Here is an 18,639-nt window from a genome sequence, read left to right as displayed (position 1 = left end):
AACTAGTTCAACTACTAATAAATTAAGCACTTACTATAAATAAAGTAGTTTTATTAAATCAACTAGTTCAACTACTAATAAATTAAGCACTTATTATAAATAAAGTAGTTTTATTAAATCAACTAGTTCAACTACTAATTAAGCATTTACTATAAATAAACTAGTTTAATTAGTTCAACTACTAATTAACCACCTCCGTGGTGTCCGGAAAAAGAAAAAAAATGAGAAGAAGAAATGATTAATAGAGGAGAAGATCGAAGAAAAAAGAACAAAAAAAGAGGAGAAGAAGAAAAAAAATAGAATTCTATTTTTTCTTCTTCTCCTCTCTATTTTTCTTCTTCCTCTCCTCTTCTTCTCCTTCTTCTTCTCCTTCTTCCTCTCCTGCTTCTTTTTCTTCTTACTTCTTTGCTTCTTCATCTTTTCTTCCTTTTCCTTATTTTACTTTTTCCTCTACACTAACCTAAAATGCACTAAACTAAACTCGATATCTACTAATAATCTAAATAAAAAATTAATACATATATGAGAAAAAAAAGGGGGCTCACACCGGGGGCGGCCGGCGAGGGCGACGGCGGCGGGGGGCGGAGGGCGACGGCGGGGGCGGCGGGCGACGGCGGGGGCGGCGGGGGGCGACGACGACGTCGACAGGGGGCGGCTCGGGGCGGCTGAGGGCGACGACGACGGGGGGCGGCAGAGGGCGGGGGGCAACTGATTGTGAAATTTTCACAAGCCCTGCTTATATACCCGGAGCATTGGTTCTGGTTCGTGGCAACAACTGGTACGAATGCCCCCCGTTGGTACCGGTTGATGCCACGAACCGGGACCAAAGGTTAGTTTTCGGCAGCCCAAAAGGCGGGAAGCGGCGGCCTTTGGTCCCGGTTGGTGGCACCAATCGGTACCAAAAGGGGGACATTCATACCGGTTGGTGCCACGAACCGGTTCCAATGCCCCCCTTTTAGTCTCGATTGGTACCACCAACCGGGAACAAAGGCCTCGTTCTGCCCGTGCCCAAATGTTTAGTCCCACCTCGCTAGCTGAGAGGGGCGCACAGTGGTTTATAAGCACCACTGCCGCACCGCTCTCGAGCTTCTCTCCATTGCAGGCTTTCTGGGCCTAATTGTCACTGGTATGCCTGATGGGCCTACTAGGCCTTTTGTGGGCCTGAATTCTGGCCCATGGATGGGTTTCTAGTCGTATTCAGGAGTTGAGGCCCAGTAGGTGGCATATTTTTTATTTTTTTTCTGTTTTCTTTTTTGCTTTATTTATTTTGTTTTGTTTCTACTTACAACAAAAAACTTATTTATTTTATTTTGTTTCTAATTACTTACTTATTATGTAATTTTGCTATTAAAGTTTCTAACAAAAAAGTTCTTTATGAAAATTCTTTTTTGCTTTTAATGATTTTGAACAGAAAATACTTTGATAATTTTAGTTGCATCAATTTTATATGTAATTTTAGTTTCAATAATACTAGAGGTTGCTTATAATGTTTTGAACAGAAAATACTTTGATAATTTTAGTTTCATAGATTTTATTTATGTTATTAAAGTTTATTTTATTTTGTTTCTACTTATATATTTTATTACAGTTTATATTATTTTGTTTCTAATTACTAATTTAATTTATTATAATTTTAGTTTCAATAATACTAGAGGTTTACAAAATGCAATATTCAAAGCATTTCAACAAAACGGACAATCTGTTTCAAGATATCAGGGTTTCATACGGAAACTCGTCTGTTACAATATGCATTTTAAATGAACTAGGAAAAGGTTGAAAGTTGGCATGATATCATCATAATAGTTGTGGAGAGAAAGTCTTCACTTTTTCTTCGCTTGTGTGCTTTGCTTATTGCGCCGTAACCATGGATAATCTTCATCGTTTATCAGGATGCTTGGGTCAGCCTTGACTTTGAAGGGAGGAATTTCATGAAACTTTTCATAATCTTCGGACATGTCTGTCTTGCCCTCCACTCCCACGATGTCCCTTTTTCCTGAAAGAACTATGTGGCGCTTTGGCTCATCGTATGATGTATTCGCTTCCTTATCTTTTCTTTTTCTCGGTTTGGTAGACATGTCCTTCACATAGATAACCTGTGCGACATCATTGGTTAGGACGAACGGTTCGTCAGTGTACCCAAGATTGTTCAGATCCACTATTTTCATTCCGTACTGTGGGTCTACCTGTACCGCGCCTCCCTGACAGATTGACCCATTTGCACTTAAACAAAGGGACCTTAAAATCTGTTGGGGAACGTAGCAGAAAACAAAAATTTTCCTACGGTTTCACCAAGATCCATCTATGAGTTCATCTAGCAACGAGTGATCGGATTGCATCTACATACCTTTGTAGATCACGCGCGGAAGCGTTCAAGGACGGGGATGAGGAAGTCGTACTCGACGTGATCCAAATCACCGGAGATCCTAGCGCCGAATGGACGGCACCTCCGTGTTCAACACACGTACGGTCAGCGTGACGTCTCCTCCTTCTTGATCCAGCAAGGGGAGAGGAGAGGTTGATGAATATCCAGCAGCACGACGGCGTGGTGGTGGATGCAGGGCGTCACAGCAGCAGGGCTTCGCCATATACTGCGAGAGAGAGGTGTAGCAGGGGAGAGGGAGGCGCCAAGACTCAAGGTGTTGTTGCCCCCTCCCTCCCCCCTTTATGTAGGCTCCCCTAGGGGGGGGTGGCGCCGGCCCTAGGAGATGGGATCTCCTAGGGGGGCGGCGGCCAAGGGTGGAGTAGCCACCAAGGCAAGGTGGGGCGCCCCCCCACCCCTAGGGTTTCAACCCTAGGCGCATGGGGTGGGCCTAGGGGGGCGCACCAGCCCACTATGGGCTGGTTCCCCTCCCCACTTTGGCCCATGGGGCCCTTCGGGATGGATGGCCCCACCCGGTGGACCCCTGGGACCCTTCCGGTGGTCCCGGTACAATACCGGTGACCCTGAAACTCTTCGATGGCCGAAACTGCACTTCCTATATATAATTCTTTACCTCCGGACCATTCCGGAACTCCTCGTGATGTCCAGGATCTCATCTGGGACTCCGAACAACTTTCGGGTTACTGCATATTCATATCTCTACAACCCTAGCATCACCGAACATTAAGTGTGTAGACCCTACGGGTTCGGGAGACATGTAGACATGACCGAGACGGCTCTCCGGTCAATAACCAACAGCGGGATCTGGATACCCATGTTGTCTCCCACATGCTCCTTGATGATCTCATCGGATGAACCACGATGTCGAGGATTCAAGCAACCCCGTATACAATTCCCTTTGTCAATCGGTATGTTACTTGCCTGAGATTCGATCGTCGGTATCCCAATACCTCGTTCAATCTCGTTACTGGCAAGTCACTTTACTCGTACCGTAATGCATGATCTCGTGACCAGACACTTGGTCACCTTGAGCTCATTGTGATGATGCATTACCGAGTGGGCCCAGAGATACCTCTCCGTCATACGGAGTGACAAATCCCAGTCTTGATCCGTGTCAACCCAACAGACACTTTCGGAGATACCCGTAGTATACCTTTACAGTCATCCAATTACGTTGTGACGTTTGGTATACCCAGAGCACTCCTACGGTATCTGGGAGTTACACGATCTCATGGTCTAAGGAAAAGATACTTGACATTGTAAAAACTCTAGCAAACGAACTATACGATCTTGTGCTATGTTTAGGATTGGGTCATGTCCATCACATCATTCTCCTAATGATGTGATCCCGTTATCAATGACATCCCCATGTCCATAGCCAGGAAACCATGACTATCTGTTGATCAACGAGCTAGTCAACTAGAGGCTCACTAGGGACACATTGTGGTCTATGTATTCACACATGTATTACGATTTCCGGATAATACAATTAAAGCATGAACAATAGACAATTATCATGAACAAGGAAATATAATAATCATTTTATTATTGCCTCTAGGGCATATTTCCAACAGTCTCCCACTTGCAGTAGAGTCAATCATCTAGTTACATTGTGATGAATCGAACACCCATGGAATTCTGGTGTTGATCATGTTTTGCTCTAGGGAGAGGTTTAGTCAACGGATCTGCTACATTCAGGTCCGTATGTACTTTACAAATCTCTATGTCTCCATTTTGAACACTTTCACGAATGAAGTTGAAGCGACGCTTGATATGCCTGGTCTTCCTGTGAAACCTGGGCTCCTTGACAAGGGCAATAGCTCCAGTGTTGTCACAGAAGAGAGTCATCAGGCCCGACGCATTGGGTATGACTCCTAGGTCGGTTATGAACTCCTTCACCCAGACTGTTTCGTGTGCTGCCTCCGAGGCTGCCATGTACTCCGCTTCACATGTAGATCCCGCCACAACGCTTTGCTTGCAACTACACCAGCTTACTGCCCCACCATTCAAAATATACACGTATCCGGTTTGTGACTTAGAGTCATCCAGATCTGTGTCGAAGCTAGCGTCGACGTAACCCTTTACGACGAGCTCTTCGTCACCTCCATAAACGAGAAACATTTCCTTAGTCCTTTTCAGGTACTTCAGGATATTCTTGACCGCTGTCCAGTGTTCCTTGCCGGGATTACTTTGGTACCTTCCTACCAAACTTACGGCAAGATTTACATCAGGTCTGGTACACAGCATGGCATACATAATAGAACCTATGGCTGAGGCATAGGGGATGACACTCATCTCTTCTATATCTTCTGCCGTGGTCGGACATTGAGCTGAGCTCAATTTCACACCTTGCAACACAGGCAAGAACCCCTTAGACTGATCCATATTGAACTTCTTCAATATCTTATCAAGGTATGTGCTTTGTGAAAGACCTATGAGGCGTCTTGATCTATCTCTATAGATCTTGATGCCTAATATATCAGCAGCTTCTCCAAGGTCCTTCATTGAAAAACTCTTATTCAAGTAGGCCTTAATGCTGTCCAAAAGCTCTATATCATTTCCCATCAAAAGTATGTCATCTACATATAATATGAGAAATGCTACAGAGCTCCCACTCACTTTCTTGTAAACGCAGGCTTTTCCATAAGTCTGCATAAACCCAAATGCTTTGATCATCTCATCAAAGCGAATGTTCCAACTCCGAGATGCTTGCACCAGCCCATAAATCGAGCGTTGGAGCTTGCACACCTTGTCAGCATTCTTAGGATCGACAAAACCTTCCGGCTGCATCATATACAGTTCTTCCTTAAGATGACCGTTAAGGAATGCCGTTTTGACGTCCATTTGCCATATCTCATAATCATAGTATGCGGCAATTGCTAACATGATTCGGATGGACTTCAGCTTTGCTACGGGAGAGAATGTCTCATCTAGTCAACCCCTTGAACTTGTCGATAACCCTTAGCAACAAGCCTAGCTTTATAGATGGTCACATTACCATCCGCGTCTGTCTTCTTCTTAAAGATCCATTTATTTTCTATGGCTCGCCGATCATCGGGCAAGTCAGTCAAAGTCCATACTTCGTTTTCATACATGGATCCTATCTCGGATTTCATGGCTTCCAGCCATTTGTCAGAATCCGGGCCCGCCATCGCTTCTTCATAGTTCGAAGGTTCACCGTTGTCTAACAACATGATTTCCAAGACAGGGTTGCCGTACCACTCTGGTGCGGAACGTGTCCTTGTGGACCTTCGAAGTTCAGTAGGAGCTTGATCAGAAGTATCTTGATCATCATCATTAACTTCCTCTCTAATTGGTGCAGGCACCACAGGAACATTTTCCTGAGTTGTGCCACTTTCTGGTTCAAGAGGCAATACTTCATCAAGTCCTACTTTCCTCCCACTTACTTCTTTCGAGAGAAACTCTTTCTCTAGAAACGATCCATTCTTGGCAACAAAGATCTTGGCTTCGGATCTGAGGTAGAAGGTATACCCAATAGTTTCTTTAGGGTATCCTATGAAGACACATTTTTCCGACTTGGGTTCGAGCTTTTCAGGTTGAAGTTTCTTGACATAAGCATCGCATCCCCAAACTTTTAGAAACGACAGCTTAGGCTTCTTCCCAAACCATAATTCATACGGTGTCGTCTCAACGAATTTTGACGGAGCCCTATTTAAAGTGAATGCGGCAGTCTCTAAAGCATAGCCCCAAAATGACAGCGGTAAATCGGTAAGAGACATCATAGATCGCACCATATCTAATAGAGTGCGATTACAACGTTCGGACATACCATTACGCTGAGGTGTTCCAGGCGGCGTGAGTTGTGAAACTATTCCACATTTTCTTAAGTGTGTACCAAATTCGTGACTCAAGTATTCTCCTCCACGATCTGATCGCAAAAATTTGATTTTTTTGTCACGTTGATTCTCAACCTCACTCTAAAATTCCTTGAACTTTTCAAAGGTTTCGAACTTGTGTTTCATTAAGTAGATATACCCATATCTACTCAAGTCATCAGTGAGGGTGAGAACATAATGATAGCCACCACGAGCCTCAACACTCATTGGACCGCACACATCAGTATGTATGATTTCCAATAGGTTGGTTGCTCGCTCCATTGTTCCTGAGAACGGAGTCTTGGTCATCTTACCCATGAGGCATGGTTCGCACGTGTCAAATGATTCGTAATCAAGAGACTCTAAAAGTCCATCTGTATGGAGCTTCTTCATGCGTTTGACACCTATGTGACCAAGGCGGCAGTGCCACAAGTATGTGGGACTATCATTATCAACCTTACATCTTTTGGCACTCACACTATGAATATGTGTAGCATTACGCTCGAGATTCATTAAGAATAAACCATTCACCATAGGAGCATGACCATAAAACATATCTCTCATATAAATAGAACAACCATTATTCTCGGATTTAAATGAGTAGCCATATCGAATTAAACGAGATCCTGATACTATGTTCATGCTCAAAGCTGGTACTAAATAACAATTATTGAGGTTTAAAACTAATCCCGTGGGTAAATGTAGAGGCAGCGTGCCGACGGCGATCACATCGACCTTGGAACCATTCCCGACGCGCATCGTCACCTCGTCCTTCGCCAGTCTCCGCTTATCCCGCAGCTCCTGCTTTGAGTTACAAATGTGAGCAACCGCACCGGTATCAAATACCCAGGAGCTACTACGAGTACTGGTAAGGTACACATCAATTACATGTATATCACATATACCTTTCGTTTTGCCGGCCTTCTTGTCCGCTAAGTATTTGGGGCAGTTCCGCTTCCAGTGACCACTTCCCTTGCAATAAAAACACTCAGTCTCGGGCTTGGGTCCATTCTTTGGCTTCTTCCCGGCAGCTTGCTTACCGGGCGCGGCAACTCCCTTGCCGTCCTTCTTGAAGTTCTTCTTACGCTTGCCTTTCTTGAACTTAGTAGTTTTATTCACCATCAACACTTGATGGTCCTTTTTGACTTCTACCTCTGCTGATTTCAGCATTGCAAATACTTCAGGAATGGTCTTTTCCATCCTCTGCATATTGAAGTTCATCACAAAGCTCTTGTAGCTTGGTGGAAGCGACTGGAGGATTCTGTCAATGACCGCGTCATCCGGGAGATTAATACCAGCTGAGTCGAGCGATTATGTAACCCAGACATTGTGAGTATGTGCTCACTGACAGAACTATTTTCCTCCATCTTACAGCTGAAGAATTTGTCGGAGACTTCATATCTCTCGACCCGGGCATGAGCTTGGAAAACCATTTTCAGCTCTTCGAACATCTCATATGCTCCGTGTCGCTCAAAACGCTTTTGGAGCCCTGGTTCTAAGCTGTAAAGCATGCCGCACTGAACGAGGGAGTAATCATCAGCACGTGCCTGCCAAGCGTTCATAACGTCTTGGTTCTATGGGACGGGTGCGTCACCTAGCGGTGCTAGTAGGACATAATCTTTCTTGGCAGCTATGAGGATGATCCTCAGGTTCCGGACCCAGTCCGTATAGTTGCTGCCATCGTCTTTCAGCTTGGTTTTCTCTAGGAACGCGTTGAAGTTGAGGACAACGTTGGCCATTTGATCTACAAGACATATTGTAAAGATTTTAGACTAAGTTCATCATAATTAAGTTCATCTAATCAAATTATATAATGAACTCCCACTTAGATAGACATCCCTCCAGTCGTCTAAGTATAACATGATCCGAGTTAACTAGGCCGTGTCCGATCATCACGTGAGACGGACTAGTCAACATCGATGAACATCTTCATGTTGATCGTATCTTCTATACGACTCATGCTCGACCTTTCGGTCTTCTGTGTTCCGAGGCCATGTCTGTACATGCTAGGCTCGTCAAGTCAACCTAAGTGTTTGCATGTGTAAATCTGTCTTACACCCGTTGTATGTGAACGTTGGAATCTATCACACCCGATCATCACGTGGTGCTTCGAAACAACGAACTGTCGCAACGGCGCACAGTTAGGGGGAACACTTTCTTGAAATTATTATGATGGATCATCTTATTTACTACCGTCGTTCTAAGTAAACAAGATGCAAAAAACATGATAAACATCACATGCAATCAAATAATAATAGTGACATGATATGGCCAATATCACATAGCTCCTTTGATCTCCATCTTGGGGCTCCATGATCATCTTGTCACCGGCATGACACCATGATCTCCATCATCATGATCTCCATCATCGTGTCTCCATGAAGTTGCTCGCCAACTATTACTTCTACTACTATGGCTAACTCGTTTAGCAATAAAGTAAAATAATTTACATGGCGTTTCTCAATGACACGCAGGTCATACAAAAAATAAAGACAACTCCTATAGCTCCTGCCGGTTGTCATACTCATCGACATGCAAGTCGTGATTCCTATTACAAGAACATGATCTCATACATCACATATATATCATTCATCATTCATCACAACTTTGGCCATATCACATCACAAATCACTTGCTGCAAAAACAAGTCAGACGTCCTCTAATTGTTGTTGCAAGTTTTACGTGGCTGCAAAAGGGTTCTAGCAAGAACGTTTTCTTACCTACGTAATAGCCACAACGTGATTTGTCAACTTCTATTTACCCTTCATAAGGACCCTTTTCATCGAATCCGCTCCAACTAAAGTGGGAGAGACAGACACCCGCTAGCCACCTTATGCAACTAGTGCATGTCAGTCGGTGGAACCAGTCTCACGTAAGCGTACGTGTAAGGTCGGTCCGGGCCGCTTCATCCCACAATACCGCTGAAGCAAGATAAGACTAGTAGCGGCAAGAAAGTTGACAACATCTACGCCCACAACAAATTGTGTTCTACTCGTGCAAGGAGAACTACGCATAGACCTAGCTCATGATTCCACTGTTGGGGAACGTTGCAGAAAACAAAAATTTTCCTACGGTTTCACCAAGATCCATCTATGAGTTCATCTAGCAATGAGTGATCGGATTGAATCTACATACCTTTGTAGATCACGCGCGGAAGTGTTCAAGGACGGGGATGAGGAAGTCGTACTCGACGTGATCCAAATCACCGGAGATCCTAGCGCCGAACGGATGGCACCTCCATGTTCAACACACGTACGGTCAGCGTGACGTCTCCTCCTTCTTGATCCAGCAAGGGGGGAGGAGAGGTTGATGAAGATCCAGCAGCACGACGGCGTGGTGGTGGATGCAGGGCGTCACAGCAGCAGGGCTTCGCCGTATACTGCGAGAGAGAGGTGTAGCAGGGGAGAGGGAGGCGCCAAGACTCAAGGTGTTGCTGCCCCCTCCCTCCCCCCTTTATATAGGCTCCCCTAGGGGGGGGGCGCCGGCCCTAGGAGATGGGATCTCCTAGGGGGCGGCGGCCAAGGGTGGAGTAGCCACCAAGGCAAGGTGGGGCGCCCCCCCACCCCTAGGGTTTCAACCCTAGGCGCATGGGGTGGGCCTAGGGGGGCGCACCAGCCCACTATGGGCTGGTTCCCCTCCCCACTTTGGCCCATGGGGCCCTCCAGGATGGGTGGCCCCACCCGGTGGACCCCCGGGACCCTTCCGGTGGTCCCGGTACAATACCGGTGACCCCGAAACTCTCCGATGGCCGAAACTGCACTTCCTATATATAATTCTTTACCTCCGGACCATTCCGGAACTCCTCATGACGTCCAGGATCTCATCTGGGACTCCGAACAACTTTTGGGTTACTGCATATTCATATCTCTACAACCCTAGCGTCACCGAACCTTAAGTGTGTAGACCCTACGGGTTCGGGAGACATGTAGACATGACCGAGATGGCTCTCCGGTCAATAACCAACAACGGGATCTGGATACCCATGTTGGCTCCCACATGCTCCTCGATGATCTCATCGGATGAACCACGATGTCGAGGATTCAAGCAACCCCGTATACAATTCCCTTTGTCAATCGGTACGTTACTTGCCCGAGATTCGATCGTCGGTATCCCAATACCTCGTTCAATCTCCTTACCGGCAAGTCACTTTACTCGTACCGTAATGCATGATCCCGTGACCAGACACTTGGTCACCTTGAGCTCATTTCCCCTCTCGGTTGCTGCATCAAAGCAGACACCTCTGTTTTGGTTGGTGCTCTTTTGATCTTGGGCGATCGTGTAAAATGTATTCCCATTTATCTCGTATCCTTTTTAAGTCAATACAGTCGAAGATGGTCCCCTGGACAACGAGTATAACTCATCACAAACAGTTATGTCACCTCTCAGACGTGTTTGTAACCAACTGCTGAAAGTCATGATGTGTTCACATGTAATCCAGTCGTCACACTGCTCCGGGTGTTTGGAGCGCAGACTGTTCTTGTGTTCATCGACATACGGGGTCACCAAGGTAGAGTTTTGTAGAATTGTGTAGTGTGCTTGAGACCAAGAATGCCCGTCCCTGCATATTATTGAGTCTGCTCCTAGAGTGCCTTTTCCAGTCAGTCTCCCATCATACCGCGATTTAGGGAGACCTATCTTCTTAAGACTAGGAATGAAGTCAACACAAAACCCAATGACATCCTCTGTTTGATGTCCCATGGAGATGCTTCCTTCTGGCCTAGCATGGTTACGGACATATTTCTTTAGGACTCCCATGAACCTCTCAAAGGGCTCAAAGGGGAACATATTGTGTAGAAATACGGGGCCTAGAATGACAATCTCGTCGACTAGATGAACTAGGACGTGCGTCATGATATTGAAGAAGGATGGTGGGAACACCAGCTCGAAACTGACAAGACATTATGCCACATCACTCCTTAGCCTTGGTATGATTTCTGGATCGATCACCTTCTGAGAGATTGCATTGAGGAATGCACATAGCTTCACAATGGCTAATCACACGTTTTCTGGTAGACGCTCCCTCAATGCAACCAGAAGCATTTGCGTCATAATCACGTGGTAGTCATGAGACTTTAGGTTCTGGAACTTTTTCTCTGGAATATTTATTATTCCCTTTATATTCGACGAGAAGCCAGTCGGGACCTTCATACTGAGCAGGCATTCAAAAAAGATTTCCTTCTCTTCTTTGGTAAGAGCGTAGCTGGCAGGACCTTCATACTGCTTTGAAGGCAATGCCGTCTTTTTCGTGCAAACGTTGCAGGTCCTCCCGTGCCTCAGGTGTATCTTTTGTCTTCCCATACACGCCCAAGAATCCTAACAGGTTAACGCAAAGGTTCTTCGTCACGTGCATCACATCGATTGAAGAGCGTACCTCTAGCTCTTTCTAGTAGGGTAGGTCCCAAAATATAGATTTCTTCTTCCACATGGGTGCGCGTCCCTTAGCGTCATTCGGAACAGCTAGTCCACCGGGACCCTTTCCAAATATTACGTGTAAATCAGAGACCATATCAAGTACGTGATCACCGGTACGCATGGCGGGCTTCTTCCGGTGATCTGCCTCGCCTTTGAAATGCTTGCCTTTCTTTCGACATCGGTGGTTGGTCGGGAGAAATCGACGATGGCCCAGGTACACATTCTTCCTGCATCTGTCCAGGTATATACTTTCGGTGTCAGCTAAACAGTGCGTGCATGCGTGGTATCCCTTGTTTGTCTGTCCTGAAAGGTTACTGAGAGCGGGCCAATCATTGATGGTTACAAACAACAACACATGCAGGTTAAATTCCACCTGTTTGTGCTCATCCCACGCATGTACACCGTTTCCATTCCACAACTGTAAAAGTTCTTCAACTAATGGCCTTAGGTACACATCAATGTCGTTGCCAGGTTGCTTAGGGCCTTGGATGAGAATTGACATCATAATGAACTTCCGCTTCACGCACATCCAAGGAGGAAAGTTATACATACATAGAGTCACGGGCCAGGTGCTGTGATTGCTGCTCTGCTCCCCGAAAGGATTAATGCCATCCGCGCTTAAATCAACCCATACGTTCCTTGGGTCACCTGCAAACTGAGCCCAGTACTTTCTCTCGATTTTTCTCCACCGCGACCTGTCAGCGGGTGCTCTCAACTTCCTGTCTTTCTTACGGTCCTCACTGTGCCATCGCATCAACTTGGCATGCTCTTTGTTTCTGAACAGTCGTTTCAACCGTGGTATTATAGGAGCATACCACATCACCTTCGCAGGAACCCTCATCCTGCGAGGCTCGCCCTCAACATCACCAGGGTCATCTCGTCTGATCTTATACCGCAATGCACCGCATACCGGGCATGCGTTCAAATCCTTGTACGCACCGCGGTAGAGGATGCAGTCATTAGGGCATGCATGTATCTTCTCCATCTCCAATCCTAGAGGGCATACGACCTTCTTTGTTGCGTACGTACTATCGGGCAATTCGTTATCCTTTGGAAGCTTCTTCTTCAATATTTTCAGTAGCTTCTCAAATCCTTTGTCAGGCACAGCATTCTCTGCCTTCCACTGCAGCAATTCCAGTACGGTACCGAGCTTTGTGTTGCCATCTTCGCAATTGGGGTAAAACCCTTTTTTGTGATCCTCTAACATGCGATCGAACTTCAGCTTCTCCTTTTCACTTTCGCACTTTTCCCTTGCATCAACAATGACCCGGCGGAGATCATCATCGGGCACATCGTCTGGTTCCTCTTGATCTTCAGCTTCCCCTGTTGCAGCATCACTGTATTGAGGGGGCACATAGTTTTCATCGTCCTCTTCTTCTTCGCTGTCTTCCATCATAACCCCTATTTCTCCGTGCTTCGTCCAAACATTATAGTGTGACATGAAACCCTTATAAAGCAGGTGGGTGTGAAGGATTTTCTTGTCAGAGTAAGACTTCGTATTCCCACAATCAGGGCATGGACAACACATAAAACCATTCTGCTTGTTTGCCTCAGCCACTTCGAGAAATTTACGCACGCCCTTAATGTACTCGGAGGTGTGTCTGTCACCGTACATCCATTGTCGGTTCATCTGCGTGCATTATATATAATTATGTGTGTCAAAAGTAAGAAAATTAGACAAGTATCTATCTAAAGTAAGATTTTTTCTTTCAGAAAGAAGATAAGAACAAGAGGCTCACCACGGTGGCGCCGGCGACGAGATCGGCGCGGGCGATCAACGGCGGTGAAGATGAGGACGGGGCGTGACGGACCGCTAAACCTAGACTAATCTCGGAAAAAATGGAGCTCGGAGGTCGAGCTTCGAGAGGAGAAAGTTTAACTAGTGTGGCTTGGGCATTTCATCGAACACCTCACATGCATAAGAGGTGAGCTAGAGCACCCAAATGCCCTTCCTCGCCGGCCAGCAAAAAACAGAGCACTGTGGAGTGCTCTGCTCGCCGGCGATGGGGTATATATAGGCAACTCATTTGTCCCGGTTCGTGGCTGGAACCGGGACTAAAGCCCAGCCTTCTGTCCCGGTTTGAGCCAAGAACCGGGACCAATGTTTGTGGGCCAGGAGTGAGCCCATTGGTCCCGGTTCGTGCCTAGAATCGGGACAAATGGGTCCATACGAATCGGGACCAATGCCCACGAGGCTTCGGCCGGCCCCCTGGGCTCACGAACCGGGACGAACGCATCCATTGGTCCCGGTTCGTGGAAGAACCGGGACTAATGGGCTGGCTAGGCCCGAATGAAAGCCCCTTTTTCTACTAGTGATGGTTGGCATGGTGGATACATTCCGCAAGGTCCTCACATTTCGCTCGTTTATATTTCTCACGAGGTAAGCATAAGGAGGGACGCCATCCCTTTTTGAGCGCTTCCGTTGTTTCTGAACCCCTAACTAAATATTTTGGTGTCATAATAATCTAGAAAACCTAGCTAAATTCATGATGATGGTTGGCATGGTGGATACATTCCGGAAGACCCCCGCATTAATCTTTGAGAAAACTTAGCTAGTGTTTCCTCATGGATTAACAAGAAGCTTAGCAATTTTGCCGATCTTTGTAGCTAGCAGCTAGTTTCCCACTTTCACAGATAGAGATCGCAAGGTAGTCATGATAGGGGCTACTATTTTCAAGACTATATTTGAAAAACACAACAAATCATCTGGTCTAGGTGTTAAATCTAGCGACCATACTAATGTAATTCCATTTCCACACCCGTTGTTAAACACTTGGGGCGGAAACTCCCGCAAGGCGACCTACAAAGGCCTTTTTTTCTCTGCGGGAAGTGCTACAAAGGCGCTAGCCGTAGGGGACACCAAAAATGGCCTTGATGTCACATAAGATGTTTGGGTGAATGCATGGCTGGAATCTTGTGTCGAGGAGATTGACGATGTATATATGACTGCATGGCTGAATTTCTCTCTCGCAGAGACTGACAATCTATGATCACATGGCTGAAATCTTGTGTCGAGGAGGATGATGATGTAGCCATCCACTGAACTCTATTCCCTACCCTAAGATGTTCCGTGTGAATGTGTATCCATGCTATCATAGCGTGTAGCGACCCCCGGCTCTGAAACAACTATATATAGAGGCTGATTGGTTTGATACCAATATTTGACAAGGCTGCATTATTGAAAAATAAAATAAAAAATCAAACGTTGTCGAAAGTTGACAATTTTTTAGAGGTTGACAAAAATCACTTGGTAGCCTATTTTTCATACTTGTCAACATTTGGCATGTCAATTGTTGACAACAACCAATCAGCATCCTAATTCATGCACTTTCCGTTTTTTATCTCCTGGTTATGGTCTTGCTTTATTAGCGTTCTTGCCGCCCCTGATCGCTATATGGAGCGAAATTCTTTTGGCCTGTACTGGTGGTGGTGATGGATGCTGTGATGTGCAGCCACTCAATTTGGTGATGAAATTGGGGGCCCGGTGTGGGACTCCTTACATATATATGTACATAATCCAAAAAAAAAACATCCGGGTGGCAATGTACGTCGACGCGAGGCGCGCAGAGAGCGGCGCCACGTGCACACGCTCCCGCTGAGTGCCTTGATGGCGCGATCGTTGATCGACCGGCGCGAGCTGGCCTAGAGGCCATGTCGGCGTCGTGCGTGTCGCGAACACCTGATGTGATGGCGATGTCACTCGCCCCCGCCACTCCCCACTGCCGTCGCTCCCCTCTGAGGAGCTACAAAAGCTAGCGCCCGCATCGCTTATGCTATGTGTAGAGAGAGCAGTTCCTTCGGCTGAACGTAGGCACACCCCTAGCTTGACTTGAATTCCAGGAGAGGAGAGGAGAGGAGCAGGAGATGGCTGGCAGCATGGCTCCGCTGGGTGTGAAGAAGGAGAGGGCGGCGGAGTACAAGGGCCACATGACGTTCGCCGTCGCCATGGCGTGCATCGTCGCCGCCATCGGGGGTTCCATCTTCGGCTACGACATCGGGATCTCCGGTACGTAACCACCCACCTAGCAGGTGCATGAACAATCATGTCGTTCTATCCTTTTTTTTATAATCTCGGCTGAGTCACTTGGGGTTGGGTTGTACGAGTGTGGCTGCTTCTCTGCCGTGCCGTAGGCAAAGATGCTTTTTTTTTTCTTTAGCATATCGTGGGCAAAGATGCTAACCTTGCTTAGAGGCCGAAAGCTGCAAACATATGGAGACCTCCTATGGAAGGAAGGAGAGTGTTTTGAGGGAGCAAAGGACACTCACAACGCATGCTTTTAGACGACTTGCAGGGGTATCACAACACGCTGCAGTGCCAGTGCGATACCTGAAACTTTGATTTCTGTCCCAAACTCTTCATAATTGCATGGATTTTTTTTCATGAACATCAAGCTATATATTTAAGCGCGAGTGCTAGATCCAGCAATTGACATCACAAGTTGTTATGTCCATGTAAGTCACCATAGACGCGCTCTAGACACAAGGCACGACAACACATGGTGTAAAGAGATCATGTGTATGAGGTTTTTTCCATGCATAAACTAACGTGAAAACCCCAGCTCTCACTCCTATGAGATGGATCCGACAAATGGTTTGAGCTATAAAACAATTTTCCTTTCCTTCTTAATGTGTTGATGTCATTCCGTGTCTCACTCTTATTGCGCATATTGTAACAGGAGTGAACACCATGGACCCGTTCCTCGAGAGGTTCTTCCCGGCGGTGTTCCGGCGAAAGAACTTGGTGACCCTGAATAACTACTGCAAGTACGACAATCAGGCCCTCTCCGCCTTCACCTCCATCCTCTACCTCTCCGGCCAAGTCTCTACGCTTGCAGCCGCACCGGTGACAAGGAACTATGGCCGTCGCGCCAGTATTATCTGCGGCGGCATCAGCTTCCTCATCGGCGCAGCCCTAAACGCCGCGGCTGCGGACCTCACGACGTTGATCCTCGGCCGCGTCATGCTTGGCGTCGGCATCGGTTTCGGCAATCAGGTGTGGTAAGCTCACACATACGGAGAGTGGGTGATTGCATGTGCTTATAGAACTGCCACTTCAACAAAGTTCTTGATGCCATCATAGGCTGTGCCGCTGTACTTGTCGGAGATGGCGCCGGCGCACCTCCGCGGCGGGCTGAACATGATGTTTCAGCTCGCGACGACGCTTGGCATCTTCTCGGCGAACATGATCAACTACGGCACGCAGAAAATCAAGCCGTGGGGGTGGCGACTCTCGCTCGGCCTCGTGGCAGCACCGGCGCTGTTGATGACGGTGGGCGGGTTCCTCCTCCCGGAGACGCCGAATAGCCTCATCGAGCGCGGGCACGATGAGGAGGGCCGGCGCGTGCTGGAGCTGATCCGTGGCACCACGGACGTCGACGCTGAGTTCACGGACATGGCGGAGGCGAGTGAACTGGCCAACACCATCAAGCATCCGTTCCGGAACATCCTCGAGCGGCGCAACCGGCCGCAGCTGGTGATGGCCGTGTGCATGCCGGCGTTTCAGATCCTGACGGGCATCAACTCTATCCTGTTCTACGCGCCGGTGTTGTTCCAGAGCATGGGCTTCGGCGCCAGCTGGTCCCTCTACTCGTCTATGCTCACCGGCGCCGTACTCTTGTTCTCCACGCTCATTTCAATCGCCACCGTCGACCGCCTCGGTAGGAGGAAGCTCCTCATCAGCGGCGGCATCCTAATGATCATCTGCCAGGTGATCGTGGCGGCGATACTGGGGGTGGAGTTCGGCTCAGACAAGCATCTATCGCGGGGCTGCTCGACCGCGGTGGTCTTCGTGATCTGCCTCTTCATGCTCGCGTTCGGGTGGTCGTGGGGTCCGCTAGGGTGGACGGTACCGAGCGAGATCTTTCCGCTGGAGACGCGCTCGGCGGGGCAGAGCATCACGGTGGCCGTCAACCTCTTCTTCACCTTCGTCATCGCGCAGGCGTTCCTGTCGCTGCTATGCGTCTTCAAGTACGCCATCTTCATCTTCTTCGCCGGCTGGATCGCCGTCATGACCGCCTTCGTCTATGTCTTCCTGCCGGAGACCAAGGGCGTGCCGATTGAGGAGATGGTGCTGCTCTGGAGCAAGCATAGATTCTGGAAGAACATCATGCCGGCAATGCCGACGATGCCGCTCGAGGACGGCTGGGGACCCGGTGACGGCCGTGGGGATAGTGCTCTTGCAGGAGCTGATTGCAACGTTCACAAGTGAAGATCATTATCAAAGAACCACGACTGTTTTGATAGGAGCACATGCACGCGTCGTACGTACGCTTATATAGCATGCGCAGGGCGTGATCACCATTTGTCCTAGCGTGCCTAAGGAGACGCACATGCACATATATATAGTGGTACTGGTGTGGTGTTAGTCATCTCCAGTATTTTGTACGGGATGCCAGTTTGTGTATTTGACCTGTGCCCTCTCGGTCTCTTTCGATCGATGGAGGTAAGCACTCCGATCTGTGCATTCTATTAAAACGGATCACTAAGCATGTAATTTAGAGATGACAAAAATGTATGTCTATGATGAGTTATATCTTAATCTTATTTTTAATAACTAGCTATTCTTAAAAACATGATGAGATATATTGTCCTAGAAGACCATCTCTTAAATAAGAGAAGACAAGTTTTTTTTTATGATTTCTCTCTCTTTCATCTTAGCATTTATTATACGTGGCACTCCTAAAATAGTAACATTATACATTGCCCTGAGGGCATCTAAAACATAGACCTCTGAAAGGACACGGTATTTTATCCGCAGCCAGACCCTTTTTCTCGCTCGTAGAGTTATTTAAACTACTCTTGTTTGTGTTGTGATTCAAGGGTTCTGTTTGGGCACGGTTGATATTTTCAGGCTTAACTACGCTGTCATCATCCTCATTCCTAAAGTCAAGGGCGCAGACCTGATCTCTCAATTCAGACCTATTGCCCTTATTAATAACTTTGGGAAGTTCCCCGTCATAGGCTATGCCTCTCGTCTCTCACCTGTTGCACACCGTACTCTTTCCCCTTATC

At 47.2% G+C, this 18,639-nt stretch overlaps 1 protein-coding gene across 2 annotated transcripts; it reads left to right on the top strand.

The window, feature by feature from the left end:
* Window positions 1-15,417: 15,417 nt before the first annotated feature.
* On the top strand, window positions 15,418-18,106 carry LOC125556128 (sugar transport protein 7-like). Of its 2 annotated transcripts, XM_048718914.1 has the most exons (3): window positions 15,418-15,634; window positions 16,305-16,621; window positions 16,709-18,106. In XM_048718914.1, the coding sequence occupies exons 1-3, from the start codon at window positions 15,493-15,495 to the stop codon at window positions 17,834-17,836; spliced, it is 1,587 nt and encodes a 528-aa protein (XP_048574871.1). In that variant the 5' UTR covers window positions 15,418-15,492; the 3' UTR covers window positions 17,837-18,106. The 2 variants fall into 2 exon arrangements, with proteins under 2 accessions (XP_048574871.1, XP_048574872.1); XM_048718915.1 differs by lacking the exon at window positions 15,418-15,634 and having other exon boundaries at window positions 16,391-16,626.
* Window positions 18,107-18,639: the final 533 nt, after the last annotated feature.

The sequence above is a fragment of the Triticum urartu genome, chromosome 5, assembly GCF_003073215.2.
Source record: "Triticum urartu cultivar G1812 chromosome 5, Tu2.1, whole genome shotgun sequence".
Lineage (NCBI taxonomy): Eukaryota > Viridiplantae > Streptophyta > Magnoliopsida > Poales > Poaceae > Triticum > Triticum urartu.
This window is presented reverse-complemented; position numbering and strand designations above follow the sequence as displayed.